Below are 25,437 nucleotides of genomic sequence, written 5' to 3' on the forward strand. Positions count from 1 at the left end.
GCCTGGTCAATTTATAAACTTTCAATTCTTTTTATTTATACCACACATCCACACTGTAGTTATATATTTATGTGATTATTTGGTTAATATTTGTCAGTACCTCTAGGCTGTGGGCCCTGTTTTATTACAAATTCCTACTACCTGGTACATAGTAGTCTCTGAAGACGGACTTAAAATGTAAGAAAGGAACAATTGAAGAGGGTTTGAGATGAGAGCATAGAAAGAGAAGTTAGCTTTGAAAAGAAAGTGGCGGTTGCAGGAAGAAAGAGAGGGAAAGGGAGAGGGAGAAGGAGAGATCTTCCTTGAAGATAGATGAGAAGAAAAAATGGATGGAAAAGCATATTGAAATAGAAGTCAATGGAGAGGTTTACCAGATGGTCTCATCTCAGTTTCCCCAGACTAGTAGAAAGTGGGTGGATTGAAGGTTGTATAAAATTGAGCATACAGAGGATGATAACAACATAGATAAATTTTCTTATAGCTAATGAGTTAGTATTCAAACCCATGCTAACTGCCCCTCAGTCTCTTAATGCTTAAACTATACTGCCTCCTAAAATGCAGCAATCCAATAGAAGATAAGTTAGGACTCTTACTTTTTTGAAAAAATGGTTTTTTTGTTAGCAATCAAAGTGTTAGGGAGGTAAGTGCATATTGGGCAGAAGCTAGGAAAAAGAGAAAATATATTCTATGTTCAGTAGAGTGGAATCCTGAAAATATAGCATCGTGTTGTTTGTTTTTCATGAAATTAATGCCATGAAAACATACGGAAAGAATATTTCAACACACTGCTATACTAGTTCAAAAGAGATAATTTTTTTTTATGATGAGCTTTGTTTCTCTTTATATAAACTACTTTATTGTGATATGATTGACATGTAAAAAGCTGGACATGTTTAATGTATACAACCAGATGATTTGGGGAATAAGTATACACTTGTGAAACCATCACCACTATCAAGGCAATAAACATATCCTTCACCACCCAAAGTTTCTTCTCACTCCTATTATTATTATTATTTTTTTTTTTTTATGGGAAGGACACAACATAAGATTTTAGCAAATTTGCATGCAATTATCCAGTTTTACCAGCACCATTTATTAAAGAGTCTATACTTCCCCATTTTGTGTTGTTTGGTATGATTTCTGAAGATCCTTGACTGTATAAGCATGGGTTTATTTTGGGGCTCTCTCTCCTACTCTGTTAGTCTATGTGGCAGCTTTTATGCCAGTACCAAAATGTTTTTATTACCACAGCTTTGTAATATAGCTTAAAATCAGGAAGTGTGATGCCTCCAGCTTTGTCTTTCTTCCTTAAGACTCTTTTGACTATTGGGGGTCTTTTGTAGTTCCATATGAATTGTAGGATTGTTTTTTTCTACTTCTGTGAACAAAGCCATTGGAATTTTGATAGGAATTGTATTGAATTGGTAGATTATTTTGGACTTTATTGACATTTTAATAATATTAATTCTTCCAGTCCATGAACATGGAATATCCTTCTATTTATTTATTTGCTTATTATTTATTTTATTCTTTAGTTTCTTTAATCAATGCTTTATAGTTGTCAGCATACAGATCTGTGACCTCCTTGGTTAAATTATTCCTAAGTATTTACTGAATTATCATTATTAGTGTATAAAAATGCAACTTATTTTTGTTTGTTGATTTTTATCATGCAATTTTACTGAATTTGTTATTAGTTCTAACAGTTTTTTGGTAGTATCTTTAGTTTTCTATATATAGAGTCATGTCATTTGCCAAAAGAGACAATTTTACTTCTTCCTCTCCAATTTGGATGCCTTTTATTTCTTTTTCTTGTCCAATTGCTCTGGCTAGGACTTCCAGTACTATGTTAAATAAAAATGGCAAGGGTGGACATCTTTGTCTTGTTTTGATCTTAGAGGAAAAGCTTTTAGCTTTTACTGTTGAGTATGATGTTAATGGTGGGCTTGTCATATATGGCCTTTATGGTGATGATGTACATTCCTTGTATACCTAATTTGTTGAGAGTTTTTATCGTGAAGGATGTTGAATTGTATCAAATGCTTTTGCTGCACCTATTGAGAAAACCATATGATTTTTATTCTTTATTCTGTTAATGTGGTATATCACGTTTATTGATTTGCATAGGTAATACCATTCTTGCATCCCAGGGATAAATCCACTTGGTTATGGTGTATTTACATTTTAACATGCTGTTGATTCAGTTTGTTAGCATTTTGTGAAGGATTTTTACATGTATATTCACCAGGGATATTGGCCTGTACTTTTCTTTTCTTGATATATCCAAATCAGACAGTTTTGGTATCAGGGTAATGTTAGCTTCAAAATGAGTCTGGAAATGTTCCCTTCTCTTCAGTTTTTTGGAAAAGTGTGAGCAGGATAGGTATTAGTTGTTATATATTTGGTAGAATTCACTAGTGAAAGCATCTGATCTTGGCTTTTTTCTTTGTTGGGAAATTTAAATTATTGATTCAGTCTTGATCTGTCCAGTTTTTCTATTTATTCATGATTCAGTCTTGGTAGACTGTGTATTTCTGGGAATCTACAAATTTCTTCTAGGTTATCCAATTTATTGCTGTATAATTGTTTATAGTAGTCTCCTATGATTCTTTGTATTTCTGTGGAATAAATTGTAGTGTCTCCTACTTCATTTATAATTATATTTATTTGTCTTCTCTCTCTCTCTCTTTTTTTTAGTTAGTCTAGGTAAAGATCTGTCAATTTTGTTTATCTTTTCATGAAACCAACTATTTATTTGTTGTTGATCTTTTCTATTGTTTTTCTAGTTTTTCTTTCATTTATTTCTCTTCTCATCTTCATTATTTCCTTCCTTCTATTAACTTTGGGCTTAGTTTGTTCTTCTGTTTCTAGTTTCTTGAGGTGTAAATTTTTTTTTTGCTATTTTTTGTTTTGTTTTTTAGGTCTTTTTTTCTTAATGTAGGCATTTGTCACTATTAACTTTTAAAACTGCTTTTGCAGCATGTCATAAGTTTTGTTATGTTATATTTCCATTTTCATTTGTCTCAAGATATTTTAAAATTTTCCTTTGATTTCTTCTTTGACCCATTAATTGTTCAGAAATGTGTTGTTTGGTTTTGACACATGTGAATTTTCTAATTTTCCTCCTGTTACTGCTTTCCAGCTAATACCACATATCTTGTGGGTGAAAAAGATACTTGATGTGATTTCAATCTTAAATTTAAGACTAGTTTTATGGCTTAACATGTGATCTATTCTGGAGAATGTTCTGTGTGTACTTGAGAAGAATGTATATTCTGGTGCTATTAGATGGCATGCTTTGTATATGTCTATAGTCCATCTGGCCTAATGGGTAGTTTAAGTCCAATGTTTTCTTATTTATTTTCTGTCTGGTTGAACTATCCATCACTGAAAGTGGAGTATTGAAGTTTTCTACTACTATTGTATTTTTGTCTGTTTCTCCATTCAGATTGGTTAATGTTTGCTTTATGTATTTAGGTGCCCTGATATTGGGCACATATATATTTATAATTGTTATATTCTTTTGATTAATTGATGCCTTTATCATTACATAATGTCCTTCTTTGTCACATGACAGTTTTTGACTTAAAGCCTATTTTGTCTGATATAATTATAGCTACCCCTGCTCTCTTTTGGTTACCATTTTCATGGAATATCTTTTTCCATCCCTTCAATGTCCTTAAAGCTAATGTTAGTATCTTTTGGGAAATGTATAGTTGGATTTAGGATTTTTGTTTTTGTGTTTGTATCTAGTCAGCCACTCTATGTCTTTTGATTGGAGAATTTAGTCCATTTACATTTCAAGTAATTATTGGTAGGTGAGTACTTACTATTGCCATTTTATTAATTATTATCTGACTATTTTGTACTTACTTTGTTCCTTTACTTCTCTCTTGCTATTTTCCTTTGTGATTTGAAGAGTTTTTATGGTTGTATGCTTTGATAACTTTATCTTTTATGTATCTACCACAGGTTTTTTCTTTATGATTATAATGTTGTTAGTATAACACATTTTATAGTTATTATAGCCTATTTTGAACTGATAACAACTTAATTTTGATCACATACAAAAACTCTGCACTTTTATTCCCCCCCCCCCACATTTTATGTTATTGACTTTACCATTGCATCTTTTTATGTTATGTATCCATTAGGAAAATTTTATAGCTATAGTTATTTTTAATACTTTTGTCTTTTAACTATTACACTAGACTCTAAGTGATTTATTCACCATTATTACAATATTATAGTATTCTGAATTTAACTATATATTTACCTTTACCAATGAGTTTTACACTTTCATATGTTTTCACATTGTTAGCATCCTTTGCTTCTACTTGAAGATCTCTCCTTATTATCTTTTGTAACACAGGTCTAGTTGTGATGAACTTCCTCAGCTTTCGTTTGTGTTGGAATGTCTTTATCTCTCCATTTCTGAATAGCTTTGCCAGCTATAATATTTTTAGTTGACCCTTTTTTTTTTTTTTTTTCATTCAGCACTGTAAATATATCATCCCACTCTCTCCTGGCCTGCAAGGTTTCTGTTGAGAAATATGCTTGTAGTGTTATGAGGGACTCCATAGTGTTAGATAAATTGCCTTTCTCTTGCTGCTTTCAAAATTCCCTTTTTGTCTTTGACATTTGACGATTTGATTATAATGTGTCTTCATGAAGATGTCTTTATATTCAGTCTTTTTTCGGTTCTCTGTACTTCATGTATCGGTATTTATTTCCCTCCCCCTTTTGTGATGTTTTCTGTTATTATTTCTTTAAATAAGACCTTTGACCCTTTCTCTGTTCCTTCTATGATTTCGATAATGTGTATATTGGTTTTTTGGATGGTGTCCCATAAGTGCTGTAGGCTTTATTAACTCTTTTTAATTTTTTTTTTTTAGTGACTGTGACAAGATAATTTCAAATGACCTATCCTTGAGTTCATTGATCTTTTCTCCTGTATGCTCTAGTCTGTTGTTTAGTCTCTCTAGTGGATTTGTAGTTCATTCATTATATTCTTCAGCAACAGGATTTCTGTTTGGTTCTTTTTCATGGTTTCTTTTTCTGAAACTTCTCATTTTACTTATGTATTATTTTCCTGATATTGTTGAGTTGTCTATCTGTGTTCTTTTTTTTTTTATCTAACTGAGCTTCTTTAAGATTTTTGAATTCTTTTTCAGGCAATTAAATCCGTTTCTTTGGGATCATCTATTGGAATTTATTTTGTTCCTTTGGTAATATCATATTTCTTTGATTCTTCATGTTCCTTGAAACCTTGTACTGCTGTATTCACATTTGAAGAAGCAGTCACTTCCTCAAGTTTTTACTGACTAGCTTCAGGTAGAAAGATCTTCACCAGTCAGCCTGGCCAGAGACACTGGGGGTCTCTTAGATTCTTTCTCTGGATGCACTTGCTCCATTCCTCTTGTTTCCTGTGAAGGAGAAGTCTTGGACTCTGTGCCTTCTCTTGATCCCACAAAGCCAGGCCAGTTGTTGAGAGCCTCCTGTTTATTTTCCCTAGGGCAGTGCCCTGAAGTATTTTTTCAGTATTGTACACCTTTTCCCAATCCAGCTGATTCAGCTGGATACCAATATTTGTGTGCTGTCTGTGGGCGCTCACATGCATTGCCTGCTGGGGAACATGGAGTGTTGGCTGTAGGAGGGGGCTGCATGGAGTACTGGGGGTACACGGTGGCTAATCATGGGGTCTACCTGCAGGTGGGTGTTCTACTGGGTTCATGGGCAGGGATCTTATTAGAGTCTGTAATCTAGTTAGTAGGATCTGCTGCTGGTTATTGGGATCCATATAGTAGTTTCTATGAGCTCCTACCACTTTTTTTCTATTCTTTGCTGTCCCCAGATTTAACTGTTTCAATCCCCTCAATGTTCTGGTTGTAGAGAGATGGAAATGGGACTCTTGGGCAGCTTCCCACAAGGCTGGGGAGCCGAGTGCTCACTTTGTTTTTGCTTTTCCCAATGGGAGAAATTGTAGGCCAAGGTGAGTCTCTCTCAATCTGAGCTGTGTTGCCTTGGGAGAGGGGTGACATGGGTTAAGTGAAACTGTTCTTCTTACCCTCTTCAGTACTTTTATTCTTTAAAGCTTTTGCTCCAGGAGGGTGCTGGACCTTCTCAATTGCACTCCCAGGCTTTCATAAAAGTATTCTCATTCATGGGTTATTGTTAAAATCAGTATCTCTATAGGGGTATGAGGTATGGAACTTCCTATTTCATCATCTTACTGATGTCCAGAAGAGATCGTTCTTCATTTCAATAGGTCAAAAATATGCAGTGATATTTCATAGAATATTAAAGTTATTTAAAAAAGCCTCACCTTTTAATTAACTCGATGACAAAGTTAGTGAAAACTTCTATAGGATATGAATAGGAGGACAGTAGATTTAGGCAGAATCAAGAGGCCAGCATATGGGCATCAGATGTCAGAGCAGGCAATGGTTTGAGTTTAGATGAGCTTGAAGAGTCTGAAAAGTCTTAGAGGTCAAGCAAGTAAAAATCCAAAAGCTAGGATAGTTTGAGGAATGGCCCTGGAGAGCAGGAACTGGGGTGAACTTATTCCTACAATAGAGGCTGTTTTCTGACATGAAATCACAACCAGAACACCTAAAATTACTAGTTTCTTCATGTAATATTTATAGGTGTATAGATTTCAAGTTTAATCAACTTTTCCTGTCATTACAGTGCTAGAAACATGTTAACTGTCCCTATCACATCTTTTAATTGCATTTGAGCAATCAGAGAGTAATCCTCTTGCCCTCAGTGTCTGTTCTTAATGATGATGTCACATTGGAGGGACATTTTAAAAAAGGTTTTAATTGGTCATTTATTGTTATGAAAATTGGAGTGGAATGTTTGTACTAAATTTGTGGGCCAAGAAAGACATGGTAACAGTAGCAAATGAAATAAAGAGGTAGATTTAGTTGTAAATGAATCCTTGTCTGATGGGCAAGCCCGTGGTTGGGATTATTGTCTCACCAAAAATAATTCATTTGATAAAGAAAGTGTTAAGTTTGGCATTTGTAAAATTAGTTTTCTTTCTTTTTTAAAACTTTTTTCCATCTAAAAGAGAAAAATGGAATTACTCAGTAGAGAAGTAGAAAAATAGGAAGGTAGCAGGCATGAAAGAAAGAATTCTTCTGAATAATTTTAAGACATTTAACCAATTTTTTATAAGATCTATTTCTAGTTTATATTTTATATTATATCATATAATATGTGACCATTACACAGTACTATTTTTTCTTTTTGTATAATTGTTTTAATATTATTTTTCTTTCCATAATGATTTTCTCTCCCTAACTTGGCCTGGAGCTGTAGCTTTTAAAATTTCATCCTGGCTAATTTTGATCCCCAAATATTTATCATAATATGATATAGTGCAACAATCAATGTAAGAGTATGTCTATACACAATATACACACAATATACATATACCTCTCTCTACATATATGTAAATAAAGATAAGATTGCTCATTCTGAAGATCAATGATTTTCAGTGTTTTTTTGTGTGTAAAGACTCACACATGCACACACATTCTGAAGATCACTGATATGATTTCATTTCATGTTAAAGTTTCTACAGAGAGCTTTTATTTGATACTAACTCTTTCTCCATTTATCACATTATACCCAAACCCTGAAAGGCTTCCTCTCTTGACGTATTTTAATAAAGGATCCTTAGAGCCTAATATTCTCCACCTTTTCCTCAAAGTCTGTAGATTATCTTGACTTCTATTGCCTGAAGACATATCTAATGGAAACCTTAAGAATATCATGTCAGTTTCCAATGATGGGAAATGGCTGGAAGTTATAATCAACAGGAAGATGGAATTTTACTTTTAAAATGAATAATTGAAATTCAGAATTCTCTTTGATATGTTGGTGTTAAGGTTAATTAGAGTGTATGATTTACAGTGAGACATAATAAAAACAGTATTGAATTAGGTCTTTGAGACCTGAATGCTTGAGATTCAACCTTTATTAGCTTAATGACCTTGGGCAAGACAGTCTCAGCCTCAGTCACCATCAATTGAAATGTGCAGTTAACAATATCTTTGTTGCCCACCTCGTCACAGTGTTGTCAGGATAGCATAATATATGTAAAAATATTTTGTAAACAATGAAGTGCTAGATTAAAATGACTGTTGTAAAGAACAGTTAATATATATCTGACACTATATTAAGAATTCATATCATTCTTACAGCAGTTTTATGAGATAAGCAATGTTAATATTCCAGTTTTACAGATCAGGAAGGTGAGGCTTACAGCACATAAGATATCTGAGTGAGCTCATACCATTGGTGAGTGTGAAGGGCAAGATTTGAATACAGATTTGACTGACACTAGAACCAATGCTCATAATTTCACAATTTTTGTCACTCACCTGAGTAATAATTGCTTTATAGATGATGAGTGAACTGGTTGAGGCAGTAAAAACACAATTCTCTTTATCATCACATATGAATTCTAAATGTGAAAACAAAATACTATTTTTTCTTAAAAATAGACTATCGTGGAGTTCTAACCATCTAAATATGTTTTTCCTTTAGAATTTAATTGTCTTGGATCCACTCACAGTAACTGAGGAGGAAACAAGACCGTCCCTAGAGAAACGCCTTGAAGCCATTATCAGTGGGGCTGCTCTGTTGGCGGACTCTTCATGCACGAGGGATTTCCATCGGGAGCGGATTATTGCAGAATGCAACGCCATTCGTCAGGCTCTCCAGGACCTGCTTTCAGAGTACATGAACAATGTAGGTAACTGGTTTTCCCCCACTCCGTCTGCTGGGTATGTGCTGAGGTTCTTTCAGTGTACAAAATGTGATAAATTATAGATGAGTACGTGATTTTACATGGATTGGCCTTTTAAGTGCGTTCTGTGTGGGTTTCTCCCAGAGTGCAGCAAAGAGATAGGAGTTTCTAGGGATGGAATTCAGCCAGGAGGTTATTTATATATGATTGTTTTCCTTGAGACAGTATCTAAATACTAGTTGAAGAAGGCAGTCAGGATTGGCAAAAAGAAATTGGAGTTGCATGTCAATTTAAAGGATAAAAAGAAGACAAAGAAAAGGGCAGGTTTCTCAGGATTATGTTCGTAAATAACAAAGTTAGAATTTAGATGATATTGGATAAAGTCAATGCTATACTGATCCAGGGCCATTTTTGAAGGTGTAAAGAGATTATGTAATTTGGATCACTTTTAACCTTTTTCAAAAGTGACAATGTCATAGTTTTTTGCAGTTTTAGCTATCTCTGAGGAATATTAGAAATGATGCCTGAATTTAGACAAATGCAAAAATCTTTGTTTCAACATCCTTTTGATATCATTGCATATATATTTATTTATGATATATTATTTTTGTATATGTATCTATATCCATCTATGGAGTATATATGACTACTCTTATATTCAAAACTTAGTTACATTTTTAAAATAAGGAAGACGTTGTGAACTATATATTGATCATGAATATTGACTCAAATAATAGAGGTAAACAAAAAAAAGTTATAATAGGAATATTTTGTTCATCTGCTTTATTATAAATAGAATAATTCAAGAGTTATGAAGGTATATTTTGAAAATGATTAGTTACAAAGCATAAGATTTTTTAGGTGTCAGATTGAAGATTTAGGGTTGTTCAGTGTAAGTAATTTATGTGAATAATTGAAATGTGCTAAAATTAGTGAGTTTTAAGGATATGTCAACACATTTGATGTATCTCCATATACTTAATATTTGATGACTTTGGCTTCTGACCAAAAATCTTTTGCCTGTCAAGAAATCAAAGTTGTAAAGCAGATTTTGTTAATAAGAGGAACATATTAGTAATGTCATGTCCTGCTTCTGAAGCTGGAATATCAACATCTTTAACATATATTTTTAGTGAAAGACTTTTAAAGGGAATTCACCAGTTACAAGAAACTCAGAAGATAATGTTGTGTTGAAATTCCTTCTCGCCGATCTGTAAACTATCACAATTATTATTCTCATTTTATAGAGAAAATATAGTAAAGTTATATATGTTTATTTTATGTATAAATTATAAAATTATAGATAAATTTACTTTATTAAATATAGATAAAGTTATTCTATTCTTTTAAATATAAACAAAGCAGATGCACATGCATACACTCACCCACACACATAGGCAATATGGCTACGCAATTGTGGAGCCCAGTGCAAAATGAAAATGTAAGCCCTGTTCAAAAGCAGGGGAGGCAAAGATGTCACAAAAAAAGAAAATTACAGACCAATATCACTGATGAATATAGATGCAAAAATCCTCAACAAAATACTAGCTAACAGACTGCAACAGCACATTAAAAAAATCATACACCATGATCAAGTGGGGTTTATCCCTGGGATGCAAGGAGTCTTCAATATACGCAAATCAATCAATGTGATACATCATATCAACAAATTGAAGGATAAAAACCATATGATCATTTCAATAGATGCAGAAAAACCTTTTGACAAAGTTCAACATCCATTTATGATAAAAGCTCTCCAGAAAAGGGGCATAGAAAGAAATTACCTCAACATAATAAAAGCCATATATGAGAAACCTAAAGCCAACATCGTTCTAAATGGTGAAAAACTGAAAGCATTCCCTCTAAGAACAGGAACAAGACAAGGGTGCCCACTCTCACCATTATTATTCAACATAGTTTTGGAAGTTTTAGCCACAGCAATCAGAGAAGAAAATGAAATAAAAGGAATCCAAATTGGAAAAGAAAAAGTAAAATTGTCCCTCTTTGCAGATGACATGATATTATCCATAGAAAACCCAAAAGACTCTATCAGAAAACTGCTAGCACTAATTGATGAGTTTAGTAAAGTAGCAGGATACAAAATTAATGCACAGAAATCTCTTGCATTCCTATACACTAACAACGGAAGAGCAGAAAGAGAAATTAAGGAACCTCTCCCATTCACCATTGCAACAAAAAGAATCAAATACCTAGGAATACACCTGCCTAAGGAGGCAAAAGATCTGTATGCAGAAAACTTTAAGACATTGATGAAAGAAATCAAAGACGACACAAACAGATGGAGGGACATACCATGTTCCTGGATTGGAAGAATCAACATCGTGAAAATGACTGTACTACCCAAAGCACTTTACAGATTCAATGCAATCCCAATCAAATTACCAATGGCATTTTTCACAGAACTAGAGCAAGAAATCTTATGATTTGTATGGAAACGCCAAAGACCCCGAATAGCCAAAGCCATCTTGAGAAGGAAAAATGGAGTGGGTGGAATCAGGCTTCCTGACTTCAAACGATACTACAAGGCCATAGTGATCAAGACAGTATGGTACTGGCACAGAAATAGAAAGGAAGATCAATAGAATAGAATAGAGAACTCAGAAGTAAGCCCAAACACATATGGGCACCTTATCTTTGACAAAGGAGGCACGAATATACAATGGACAAAAGACAGCCTCTTCAATAAGTGGTGCTGGGAAAATTGGACAGCAACATGTAAAAGAATGAAATTAGAACACTTCCTAACACCGTACCCAAAAATAAACTCCAAATGGATTAAAGACCTACATGTAAGGGCAGACACTCTAAAACTCCTAGAGGAAAACATAGGCAGAACACTCCATGACATCCATCAAAGCAAGATCCTTTTGGACCCACCTCCTAGAATCATGGAAATAAAATCAAGAATAAATAAATGAGACCTCATGAAACTTAAAAGCTTTTGCACAGTGAAAGAAACCATAAACAAGACTAGAAGGCAACCCTCAGAATGGGAAAAGATAGTTGCCTATGAAACAACGGACAAAGGATTAACCTCCAAAATATACAAGCAGCTCATGCAGCTTAATACCAAAAAAGCAAATAACCCAATCCACAAATGGGCAGAAGACCTAAATAGACATTTCTCCAAAGAAGACATACAGATGGGCAACAAACACGTGAAAAGATGCTCAACATCACTAATCATCAGCGAAATGCAAGTCAAAGCCACAATGAGGTATCACCTCACACCAGTCAGAATGGCCATCATCACAAAATCTGGAAACAACAAATGCTGGAGGGGGTGTGGAGAAAAGGGAACTCTCCTGCACTGTTGGTGGGAATGTAAGTTGGTACAGCCACTATGGAAAACAGTATGGAGGTTCCTTAAAAAACTACAAATAGAACTACCATATGATCCAGTAATCCCACTTCTGGGCATATACCCAAAGAAAACCATAATCCCAAAAGAAACATGTACCATAATGTTTATTGCAGCACTATTTACAATAGCCAGGACATGGAAGCAACCGAAATGCCCATCAACAAATGAATGGATAAAGAAGATGTGGCATATATATACAATGGAATATTACTCAGCTATCAAAAGGGATGAGATGGAGCTATATGTCATGAGGTGGATAGACCTAGAGTCTGTCATACAGAGTGAAGTAAGTCAGAAAGAGAAAGACAAATATTGTATGCTAATTCACATATATGGAATCTAAAAATGGTACTGATGAACTCAGTGACAAGAACAAGGATGCAGATGCAGAGAATGGACTGGAGAACTCGAGGTTTGGGAGGGGGCGCGGGTGAAGGGGAAACTGAGACGAAGCGAGAGAGTAGCACAGACATATATATACTACCAACTGTAAAATAGATAGCCAGTGGGAAGTTGTTGTATAACAAAGGGAGTTCAACTTGAGGATGGAAGATGCCTTAGAGGACTGGGATGGGGAGGGTGGGGGGGACTCGAGGGAGGGTGGGGGGGCGTCAAGAGAGGGAGGGAATATGGGGATATGCGTATAAAAACAGATGAGTGAACTTGGTGTACCCCCCAAAAAATAATAAATAAATAAATAAAATTTAAAAAAAAAGAAAATATATGTGCATTTTTGTACATCTTACTGCTTTTTTCTTAATGAGGTTTTAATCTGATGTTCAGTTTCAAGGCCCATTTTTACAAGTCAAGTATACCAAACTTATTTATGTTACTAATATCCTTCTGTTAGATATTTTGGTTTAAAAAAGGTAAGTTCTGTGTTAGAAGAGTGAAGTGGAAAGAGACTCTTCCATCTATAATATCAAAATAATTGAGATCAAAGGTAAGTAGCTTTTTTTTAGCTTGACCAGATAATTAATTTTAATTTTTGAAGGGTAGACTTAATTGTAGGAATTCAAATATTTCTCACTTATTTAATTGATTAGATTGCACTATCTTCATGCTTGATGGAAGCTTTCTTCTTCCTTCCTCTCTCCCCATGTTTCCTCTTCTCTCCTCTGGCAAAGGAGTGCAAACACCCCCTGAAACACCTCTCCCTCACTGTACTGTTCTCCTTTGTAACTTTCATTCCTGTTGGAATTCATGTGTTTACTAATTTGCCTTCTCCACTGGTCAGAAGCTCTTCGGAGAGTGAGGGCTGTGTCTCTGGCCCTACCACAGAGCCTTTCAGGTAGCAGATGCTCAGTAATTACTATTTGGATACAGACAAATTGAATTAGTGCTTGCTTCTTCTCAGTTTTCTTTTTTTTTATAGAGATAGTCTTTTTTTTAAATAAATTTATTTATTTTATTGGCTGTGTTGGGTCTCTTTTGCTGTGCGCAGGCTTCTCTTGTTGCAGAGCATGGGCTCCAGGTGAGTGGACTTCACTAGTTGCAGCACATGAGCTCAATAGTTCTGGCTCATGGGCTCTAAAGCGCAGCCTCAGTAGTTGTGGTACACAGGATTAGTTGCTCCGCAGCATGTGGGATCTTCCTGGAGAAGGGATCGAACCGTGTCCCCTGCATTGGCAGGCGAATTCTCAACCACTGCGCCACCTAGGAAGTCCTTCTCAGTTTTTAAAATTAAAATGACAATGTGCCTGAAGCAATTAATTTGTATTTACTTATTATATTTATATGATAACTGTGGAGAAAATGTAGGGAAGGTTAATGGTGAGGAGTACAAGAAAGGAAGCACAGAGGTGAGAAAGTTTGTTTTTTGGGTGATCTAAGAATATTTATATATTCCTATTTCTTAGGGCATAATGTTAAATATTTGTTGAGGAAGGCATTTTTCTTTAGGGAATGAAAGACTTATTGTGTGTGTGTGGGTAATGTCTGGTGATCTGCCCTCACGATGGTATAGAGATGAGAGCAAGAGGAACTAAAGTTTTGCAGTGGTGGTCCACAGGATCAGAAACCCATTTATATGCACAACATATTAACATTTTATTAAGTACAACCTATTAATAAACAAAAGTGTATATTTATATCATTATGAAAAAGCACTCGAAAAGCTATATAATAGTTCCTTTTTATATAAAGGTGCAGAATTTTAGTCCTAATGTATCTGACCAAGCCAATAAATATTGAAATTAAACAGCAGCAACCAATCTGGAAAAACTGTGAGGTGGGTGTATTATCAGAACACATTTCCAGGTTTATTTTTACTCTAGATTTTTTATCACAAATAATGTTCTCTATAACTGTTTCATCAGCTTTAATGGAAGGGAATGTACTTTGCTGAAACTAGTTGAACTCAAAACTTTCTCAGAGTTTGCTCCAAGATTTTACGACAACTCTCACGCTTAAGTCCTCAACTTCCTAATTTAAGGAACGCTGTGTCTCATTTGGTGGGCTTGATTTGCTTTTCAGATTAGTTTGGAGCTTTGTTATTGAGCTATGTTGATAGAGTAAATGCTTAATGATAATTCAGATGCAATAAAGATAACCAGGAGACATTAAAGCAAGATTAACTCTCATCATAATCTATGGATCTTTTATGTGAATGTGACTTCAAATTTTGCAAGTTTATTGAGTCCAGAGCAGTTCAGCAGTGGGAAATAAATACAGTTTATGTTTTTCTCAGGCTCAGTTCACATGACCAGTTTGCATCTAAATAACTTTACTTGCTTAAACAGATCAGCAAGTCTCGATCATTTTTTGACTGAAGCTCTAGGTTCAGTAAGTTCAATGTCTTGTCACATTATTAAGAAATTAGTAGGATGTGAGTCCAGATGGGTCTATAGCAACTAAAACAATCACTTAACCATATGATCATATATGCTCTAATATTTACATTTTAAATATACATATATGTTAGTTTAAATATATATACACATATATATGTTTTCTATTGCTGCTATAACAAATTACCACAAACTTAGTGGTTTAAAAACAACACAATGATTATTTTACAGCTGTGTAGGTCGAAAGTCTGACACATGTCTCAATGGGTAGGTAATGAAAGTGTCAGTAGGGGTGCATTCTTTGCTGGAGACTGTAAGGAGGAATCCATTTCTTTGCCTTTTCCAGTTTCTGGAGGTCACCCACATTCCTTGGCTCAATGCCTTCTTCTTCCATCTTCAAAGACAGCAACATCATATTTTTTCCAACCTTGCTTCTGTCCTCACATCTCTTTCTCTGACCAATGCCAGGAAAGGTTTTCCACTTTTTAGGACTCATGTGGTCAGATAGGGCCCACCAATATCATTCAGGATAATCGTCCCACCTTAATTACTTTTGCAAAGTTCTTTTTGCTGTGTAATGTAACAGTCACAGGTTCTGGGAATTTGGATATGGGCATCTTGGCTATTTACCTAGTACTAGCCTTTCCTAGTCTCTTCTGTGGAATCATTATCAATTTTATGTTTCAAATTCATTGTAGTTAGTATCCTTTAATCACTTTATGTTCTATGCAGGCAGATCACATGTTTGTTTTATTTACTGTTTTATCCTCAGTCCCAGGCACAATGTCTGGCATTTTAGAAGAGGCTGAATTGTAGTTTTGAATGAAAGAAATAAAATTATTACATATTGTATATGCCATGTAATGGAGAAAAGGTCTCTCTGACATTAAATGGAATGAGTTTCAAGCATCTACTAAATTTATATAATAGACTGCCTGTTATAATAAAAGGTCTTATTTTGTAAAGTATAGGTCTCTTCCAAAAATCGACGTGAATGTTCAGCAACAAAATTTTCTCATCACAGTCTCTGCATTTGGATCTACCTCTCACTATGTTTTGAAACAGGATTTTTATCCATTAAAAAATATACTCCAGAGAATATTCAAAATCAGAGGAAGTTTAACTATTGTCTTTTAAAACTTAGAAGTATATTTTTCTAAGACTTTCTGCTGATTTTGTTATACCTCCAGGACTGGTTAGGTCTAGTCCATATTCTCTGATGTACAACATAATTAAGAAATTCTTCATGTAGATGGGGTGGAACAAGGAGGATTTCTAAAGAAGAAAGGATCTTAGAGGGAAATCAGCTGTTTTTAAATGGTGATTTCTCTATAATTGGTAAAAACAGAGTTGGAAATGGGTGGTTATCATGCTTTAGTACTAGGAATGAGGAGACGAATTTTTTCTGGGGAGGGTTGAGATTGGATTGGTGTTAACTTTGGATGTGTTGCTGAAGAGAGAGGATCTTCAAGTGATAGAGAATTATTGTTGAAGTTAACACTCAGATTGGTACTTAACTATAGGGGATGTTAGAGAGTTTCATGAGAGATGGCACTGCTAGAGTAAATGAGTCAGGCCTGGGTTCATGAAGGGACCAGTTTGCATTTGAAGACCTCACCTGCCCAATATTTTCTTCTTTTGGTGTTTTATGTGAAAGCATATTGTTCGTTCTCATTATATATTTGTTGTGTGAGTAAAAAGCAAATGGATTGGCTTTTGTTATTCAGAGACCAATTTAATTTGTATGTCTTGGGTTTAATGCATGCCCAGCCTTGGGGATTTATAAAGATTCAATGAAGACAACAAAGAGATGTTATGGGGTTTTTCTTGCATATAAAGTCTCCACCTCTCTCTTGAAAATCCATTTTGAAATTAATTTCAGCCTAATTTCTCATAATGATGGGGTAGAGCAGTTAGGATGATGTATATGCAATGACTATTCAAATACAAGAGACAAGTTAGAATAAAATTCTAAAAATGTACAGGCGGCTTCCAAATCTATTTCCTTTTTCCCATTCCTTTGTTCATTCATTTATTCCTTCCTTCCTTCATGGATTGTGTATTAGAATTGATCCATTATTGGAGCAGGTACACTGTATTAGATGCTTTACATTTTTATATTCTTAAAGTTGTCAGTTACACCATAGTGGTGGCTGGTTTTTGAGTGGTTATGTTGCAGACCATGTGTTTTAGTTTATAGATCTGAATTTTACAGCCTCAGCTAATGAAGAAGTGAGAGGAGGAAGATAAGTAAATAGTATCCAGTACAGGGTTGTACAATATTAGATATGCTAAGATCAGAGAGATGAACCAAATTCAGATTAGAACATGGAATTGAGAATCTAAAAAAGAATGGATATATGAATATGTATAACTGATTCACTTTGCTGTACACCCGAAAGAAACACAACACTGTAAATCAACTATACTGCAATAAAAATTAAAAAAAAAAAGAACATGAGATCGAAATCCAAGAACATATAAAGGAATTGTCAAAATCAAAGAGACTGGAGACAGATTTTGAAGCTGGGTTATAGGAACTGAGAATTCCACAACCAGGAAGTTGAAAGAAATAATAAGTGGTGGGGGTCTGGTTAAATGGGCAAAAATTGTTTTTTTTCTTCCTTGCCTTCTTTTCTATGCCTGTTTTAAGGACTAGATATTGGGCAGGTATCTGGTCTATGAATTGTTTTGGAGATAAGATGATAAAATATTATTGTGTCAACTGCTTTGGGGTCTGTCTTATTCCTCTCCTAGAGGTTCCTGAGCTCCTCAGAAGACTGATTGTTAAATAATTACTCTGAGTCTTTCTTAAGAAGCTAAGTTTGGAATTATCTAACTCTGGGTAATGATGATCACTTTGGGATTTAAAAGGGGCTTTTGCAGTGTTCACTGGGGAAAAGGAGGCATCTAGAGTCCTCTTTTGAGGAATTGAACTCTTCTCATAGATCTCTTATTTGTGATTTAATATTCTATTCTCATAAAAGTAAAAGTTGATAGAGTCCTACAGAGATGCAGCCTACATGACTACATGATTACTGAATTAATAAGAAAAGCGTAAAATAACAAAGGTAGGCAGCTATAATTATTTTTAAAAAGGGGAAGGGGGACTAGCTGGATAGAACTGGAGCACAGGAGGAGAAAAAGGTAATTTGTGTAAAATAAAAATAACTAGAAAGTAATAGAGGATATCCTAAAGTGGCAAGACAGATTCTGTGCAGAGAACAATAATAGGTGAAAGTCCCTAAAGGTTATATCCTCTAGGCCAGAGAACATGAAGGCTGAGAGTCTTTTGTTTTCATCTTTTGCCTTCCAGCAGAGATAGTGATGACTTTTAATATTTGTGGGGCAAGTTAGTTATTCACCTTGTGGTTTGTGTCAACTGGCCCTTTCCCAAGAAATGGTTTCCTTTACCCTCCCAGTGCTCAGGCACTGCTCATATAGTTCTCAAAAGTTTCTGCTGTTTTTTTTTTTTTAAACATTTTACTCAGAGTTCTTTGTTACATAAAAAGAGAAATAGGTTAAATGATAGAAATGACAGGGACAAAGTAGGAAGCAAGAGTCTTGGCATGCAGTGTTAGTTCAAACTTGGACAAAAATAAGGGTCCTGAGCCTAGTATAGTTCATAGCTAGGAGATGATATTACAGTGAAGAGAAAGATTGCTATCTTAGATCAGGTACCCCGGAGATAAAGGTTAGCATGAAGGTTTATCAGAGTGTTCTCTTGGGAGTTACACATGTAAGGAGGTGAAGGCAGGATTGGGCAGAGGGAAAAGGTGACTTGCAGTAGAAGTCTCAGCCACCTTACGGGGAGCCCTGGAGCTGGGCTGGCCCTTCACAGTTGCCCCAAACTGAGACATGGAAGCATCTTTTTATCCTTACAGATGTTAGTCGTTACCTTGGTAGTAGTGTAACCTTGGACGAGGCAGTTCCCTGCAGCTCAGAGCCAGTTCCTAGAGAGGGACAGAGCTGTGAGCCATCAGATGATATTTCTAGTTGAAAAGGGGATCTGAGTGAAGCACCACAGAATCCACTATAACAGTAAATTGCAAAAATAAAAAGGTTTTTTTCAGTAGGCCTTTAACAATGGGATATTATCCTGTGCTAGCTACTATGGTCAGTATATTTGACCTGTAGTATTTAAGTTGCTATTGATAATGTTCAGGAAATTATTAGGGTAATCATATACTTTGTCATTCAAATCAGGATACTTTTGAGAGATGGAGATGAGACAAAATAATTAACAGGCCTTAACTGATATACAAACGGCATAAGTCAGGACTATTCCAAGCAGACTGAGATGTATGGTCACGTAGAAACTATATGACTGTATATATATTATAGGTAGGATAATACTTATGAAAGATTTTAAGAGGAATTTAACATATTTTATTGACAGATTTTGTACTGACCATTAAATATAGCTAAAATATGAAGTTTGAGTTAAAATGTATTAGTGTTGCTGCAATTTCTAGTTACATAATTCTTCTAGAGATATTGTACTAAGAACTGGTGATTTCAAAAGCAACCATACAACAATAAAAATTAATTTAAAAAACCCAGATAACTAATAAGGACCTACTGTATAGCACAGGGAACTCTACTCAGTACTCTGTAATGACCTATATGGGAAAAGTATCTAAAAAAGAGTGGATATATGTATAACTGTTTCACTTTGCTGTACACCTGAAACTAACACAATGTTGTAAATCAACCATACTCCAATAAAAATTTAAAAAAAAAACTGGTCATTTCAGAGTCTGAACAATCTTAATCTTAGTTGTCAAGGGGAATCAGACAAATAAGCAAGTAAGTGAAACAGAGCACAGCAAGAGCTGTAATGGTGGTGTAATGGTGGTCAGTGGTAAGTACAATAACAGCACCAAGTAGGAAGTAGTTAACTACCTAGGGGTTGAACAGGTAGTGGTTAACTACCTTGTGTTGAACATCACAGAGGAGAAAGCTCTTATGCTGGCTTTTGAAGCATGGGAAGGTGGAAATTCCAGAGGAGGGTAACAACCTATGCAAAGACAGAAGTAGGAATCAGCATAGTGCAATTGGTGTGGGGAATAAAAACAGTTCAGTTTGGGTGAAATGAAGGGGAAAAAAGGAAACGTGGGATATGAGACTAAGTACTAACCATTAATTTACAAATAGGTTTCTTTCAAATATTTGATTTTTCTTTGTTTTCTAAACAGGCCAAATTTCAAGTTAAACCTATCTTTCTTTAATGCTAATCAATTATGAGTCACTGATAATATCACCTTAGCAGGTTTTTCTTTATAGATCAATTTCCACTTGTGATATTGTGATTTACAAAAAGAAATATATATTTGATCTTCATCCTGTTTCTGGCACAGAGCTTCTAAAACCCTTGGCATTTTCTAAGTGATGAGAGTAGTAAAGATGTCTTTTGCTATGTTAACAAAATAATGTTTGGATCTAAGGATGGGCGCTAGTTGCCTGGAGAACCAAGCACACAATTAGAGGACTGGAACTTTCAGTCCCACCTTCCTGAACCCCAGGGAAGGGAGAGGCACTGGAGGTTGAGTTCAGTCACCAGTGGTCAATGATTTATTATTCAGTGATGCCTCTGTAATGAAGCCTCCATAAAACCCTGAAAGGACAGGGTTCATAGAGCTTCTGGGTTAATGAGGATGTGGAGAGTCAGGAATAGTGGTCACCTGGAGAGGCATGGAACTCTGCATCCCTTCCCACATACCTGGCCCTGTGCATCTCTTCTGTTTGGCTGTTCTCAAGTTACAGCCTTTTATAATAAACTGATAATCTAGTAAGTAAAATGTTTCTCTGAGATCTGTGAGTTGCTCTAGCAAATTAATGGAACCTGAGGAGGGGATAGTGGAAACCTGTGGTTTATAGCCAGCTAGTCAGAAGTACAGGTAACAATCTGAACTTGTGATGGGCATTTGACGTGGGGTGGGGTGGGGGAGGCAGTGTTGTAGGACTGAGCCCTTACCTGTGGAATCTGATGCTATCTCTAGGTAGACAGTGTCAGAACTGAGTTGAAGTGTAGGACACCAGTTCCCAGCTGGTGTTCTGAGACTTGCTTGGATCCCCCACCCCCCACCCCTACCATACCCTGCCACACTGGAATTTGTACTAGACCCTTGTATTATGGAAACATATTCACTATTTCTTAATGAATTTGTAGATAGGCTCTGAATAAAAAGTTATTGTAGCTTTATGTCTGTGCTAAAGTAGGTTTAGCAGGGTTAGACACAGATGAACAACTTGTGTAGCTGATTTGCTGAGCTATTGACTATACTTAATAATTAATTGGAGAAGGCTGTTAGTGATCAACAAATTGCCCCATCTTATTTGGGTCATTTTCTTAAAATCAGAAATTTTAATATTTGTTTTAAAATCTTGTACCCATAATGGAAGAGCTTATTGAATTTTGACATGACTTTATTTGCTTGTTTTCTTCTGGTAGGTAAATTGAAACTAGATTTGCCTTAATGTTTTCCTTAGAGAAAACCATCAGAATTTGTATCTGAGAAACTCAACTAAGGTTGTTGACTGACAAAACTTTATTATTTCAATATTGTTTGCTTTAATGTCCCAGAGCAGCTTTTAACTATTTTAGTTTGATATTTCTACAAACTTGAAGTAAATCTCTAGTGTCCTAATGGATTTGGATTATGAATATGATTCAGTCTGAGGGCAAGGTACCTCATTTGCAAGATACTTTTCTTTCATTTACATATGGCAAGGATATATCTATAAGGATGTTTATCTGCCTGTAACAAGTTGATTCCTATCGGTGGCAGGCAGAGTAATGGCCCCCAGCAGATATCTGTGCTCATCCCTGGAACGTGTGAACATGTTACATAATACAAGGGATTTTGCAGATGTGATTTAGTACAGGGAATTGTGATGGAGTGATTTTCATGGATTAAATAGGTGGACTCAATCTAATCAATTAAGTTCTTAAAACCAGAGAACCTTTCTTGGCTGGATCAGAGAAAGATGTGATAGAAGAAGGAGAGATTCAAAGCATGATAGTCAGTTTGCCGTTGCTGGCTATGTGGTCAGGCCATTCAAGAGGGCTGTCCTCTTATTCTCTGTACATCCCCTCCTGACCAGTGCCTGCTTCACCTATATCTTATGCACCTGACTGACCTTCCTGCATACTTATTCCAAGTCCCAGCTAGTAACTGTTCTTTTCAAAGGGGTGGTGAGGGGCATGGCCCTCTGCTGGTTTCCCTGGTAGTTAATGAACCCACCTGACATCAATTCCCTTGTAACTAGTAATCTCCACATCTCCCCCCACCCCCGCCCTGAGTGAAGGCTGTTGCCATGTTCTGCCAGCCGTCTGCTGCACATGGTGGGGTATCGCTCCAGGACCTTGCTTCAGACAGGTAAGCTCCCCCATCCATTAAACTATTGATGTTTCTGTTGCTGACTCTTGGCTCTTTCTTCAGTTTTGAAGCTGGGCCAGTACAGGGCTTGTAGGCCTGTGGGGTGCAGGCCAACAATTGGCAGAGTCAGACTGAGGAAGCTCCCGTGAGTGCTAAGATGTTGGGAAATACACGACAGGGAATGGAAAGTTGCAGGGGCTGTCCACTAGCAAGTGGGGCCTAAAAGTTGCAGGGGTAATCCTGAAAGTTGTAGGGGAATCCGAGGTTGCTATTTACTAGTATGGGGGCCTTGTGGTGGCTCTCCTTGATTAATGGTGGCTACCAAGAGAACAGTGGCCTCTAATGGCTCTGCTACTGTAGCAAAGTGAGCGGTTAAGCTAGCTTTCTAGATGGCATTGTGCTTCTGTGCTTTTGAGATGTAAATGATCTACCTGGCCTCTTTGGAACTTTAATCCTATGTGATCTTTAAGAGTAAAGGAGAAAAAAATAGCTTTTAGGTAAACTCTACAGAAATAATTATGTTTTGGGAATGTCTATCTAAAGTAGTCTCTCCAGATTTTGGTAACTTGAAACTGAAGTTGAAAGAAGAGAATTCATGGGGTTATGTCAGATAGGATAAAATATTGGAACATTAATTGCTGGGAGGGTCTAAGTTTATCTACTTTTGCCTGCTTAAGAGAGGAAGAGTAAGGCATTAAGTTTTCCAATCAGGAAATGCACAATTACTTGCCTGGTTTTTGCCAGAGATTAAGGTTTTCAAAGGTTAGGATTATAATCAATCATAATTCTTGTAATCAAATTTCTTTATTGATGACATTGTGATCAGGTGTTTAACTATGCCTTTTAAAGTTTTTGTCATTTATAGACAGTTATTGTTTTATTCTGATGCTTTTGCAAGAGTGCTTCAACTTCAAGAAGATTTATAGGATGGACTTTTAGAGAAGTATGGGTCTCTGATAAATTTCAGACCATACTGTCGTGGTCCGAGCATGGGTTGGAAAAGAATTTCCAGACACAAGTATTTCAGAAGAGAGTGAGTTTATTGAGAACAAAGAGTGGAGTTTAGCGAGGGGCACTGTAAAGGCAGCGGGCCGACTTCTTGGCATCCAGGGAGAGTGGACACTTTCGTGGGCTTGCAGCCAATTTTTATACCCTCAAAACGATAAGGTTCCTACTGGAAGGGTGGCATTAGGTGATTGGTCAGGTTGCTATATGTTGAATATTTTACCTAGTAAGGAGTTGGGAGCTGTTCGGCCAGGGTCCAGAGAGCCCTCGTTGACAGTTTCTATTGGACTCAGTCCAGGGACTTCTTTTGTTCTGTGTCCTTGCCATAGGGCTCCACACATAATACTGAACTGGGTAAGAAATTAAAGAATCCTAATGGAAAAATTGATGGCTTCATAAAAAGTTAACAAAGGGATTGGTTACTGAATGAACTGGTGGGTATGGTTATAGTGTTTATGGCTTTTGTATGGAATGTCACTGGTTCTGATCTGTGTTTTCCAGATAGAGGGAAGTCCTTCCCCTCAAGTTAGTTATGACTTACAGCAATTTGGTAAACTACACCTGTGGGTAGAATTGAAGCATTTTTCTTTTCTCTCTGCCTAGTTCCTCCAGAAATTGGAGACTCTTGGGTTCTGACCAGACTTAGTGGGTAAACGGGAAAGACTGTCTCCTGTCATGTGCAGGAATCTTGATATTTTGGGGATATCTCTCTAGAAGAGAAAAACCCACTGAGGTGGAGCCTAATAGCAGGCCTTGGCATGACTTTCCTGTCCTTAAGAGGCCTTTTGGGCATTCAGTCTGACACTCCCGAAGAGTTCCACCACAGTCAGTTTGGAGGAGCTATACGGTCAATTGACCAGACTTATTTTGCAAACAAATTAGTCTTGATTTGACTGTGTTTGGTGGAGATAAGGGTAATTTTAGACCAATATTATGTTTCAGTGGATGTTAAATTCTAGTTCTGTTAATTGAGGTCTGTATTTATGAAAGTTATTGTGTTAGTCATACTTTTGCCCTGATATTCTGGACAAAAAGAAAATTATTTAGTGAAATTGTCACAGGGTATAACTACTCATGAAGTGTGACAGTGCTTGCTTTAAGTCTGCTGCTAAAAGCACATGTAGTATGCTTATCTGACAATTGGGTATAAGTGATAAAATGTATAGCCTATAAAGTGTTTCCCCATTAATATACCTCTCAGCATATTCACGAGATCTGATTAGTTTTCCCCTGATGTGAATGGCTAGGCAAATATAAAGGAGGCTTAGCACTAAGGGAACATGATCTGAACCTGGGGTAGGAGCCAGCACCACAGAATTGAGGGTTGGATTTTTTGATCATCAGTGCTTTCTATTGAAAGATTTGCAGTCAAAAAGGGAAATGATGGAAAAATCTGCATCTATTGAGGTATAGGGAAGTCATTCTGGCTTATACATGGTTTAACTTAAACTTTACTGACCAGAGCAGCATGTTTTGTGGTCTTTCAGAAATGCATTGATATCTGCTTTGGCCATTAAGGAAAGGAATGCATTTGAAAGTCAAAATGCAGTAGCTGTGGTTCAGGCATCCAAGGTAAAACTAGGTGGCCATTGTATATGTGGTTTTGGACATGTTCTTGTAATAATTCTGAACTGTATTTCAGACCAGAACAAAAACCACAGGCAGGTGTGGTATTATCTCTGAATGTGGTTACTGCTTGTATTTTGCTTAATTGTGATGATCTCCCTTGTGTTGTGCCTGTTAGTTGTCTCACATTTGGTCCCTATGAGGGAGGAACTGTATTTGAGGACTGAGCTGCAACACTGGCCTTACTATGAAATGAGTCTAATTGCTGGTTAGAGATGCCGTTCTCATCCTCCTCCGAACTTCCTTGAAAAATCAGCCCAGCTGATGTAACTAGGTGGGACTACTGACAATGGGGAGAAAAGACTCACCATCTTCCAGTCCCATATGCCAATATATCAGAAGGACTCGCATTGGTAAATGGTACTGTACAACTGACTGCCCATGAGCCTCCCCTGGGCTGTGCTGTATGGCGTGGAATAGGCTGACTTCTGGCCACACAAATCCAGCTAATGGGATTAACTTTTGTTTGGAAAGACCTAGGTTCAC

At 36.2% G+C, this 25,437-nt stretch overlaps 1 protein-coding gene across 1 annotated transcript in view; it reads left to right on the forward strand.

Annotated features, from left to right (window-relative positions):
• CTNNA3 (catenin alpha 3) overlaps window positions 1-25,437 on the forward strand; it is a 1,725,716-nt gene that overhangs the window by 528,832 nt on the left and 1,171,447 nt on the right. The window contains exon 7 of the mRNA XM_057737480.1: window positions 8,563-8,766. Coding sequence (XP_057593463.1) covers window positions 8,563-8,766 — 204 coding nt within the window. The remainder of the gene's footprint in view (window positions 1-8,562; window positions 8,767-25,437) is intronic.

This window comes from Hippopotamus amphibius, chromosome 5 (genome assembly GCF_030028045.1).
Source record: "Hippopotamus amphibius kiboko isolate mHipAmp2 chromosome 5, mHipAmp2.hap2, whole genome shotgun sequence".
Classification (NCBI taxonomy): Eukaryota; Metazoa; Chordata; class Mammalia; order Artiodactyla; family Hippopotamidae; genus Hippopotamus; species Hippopotamus amphibius.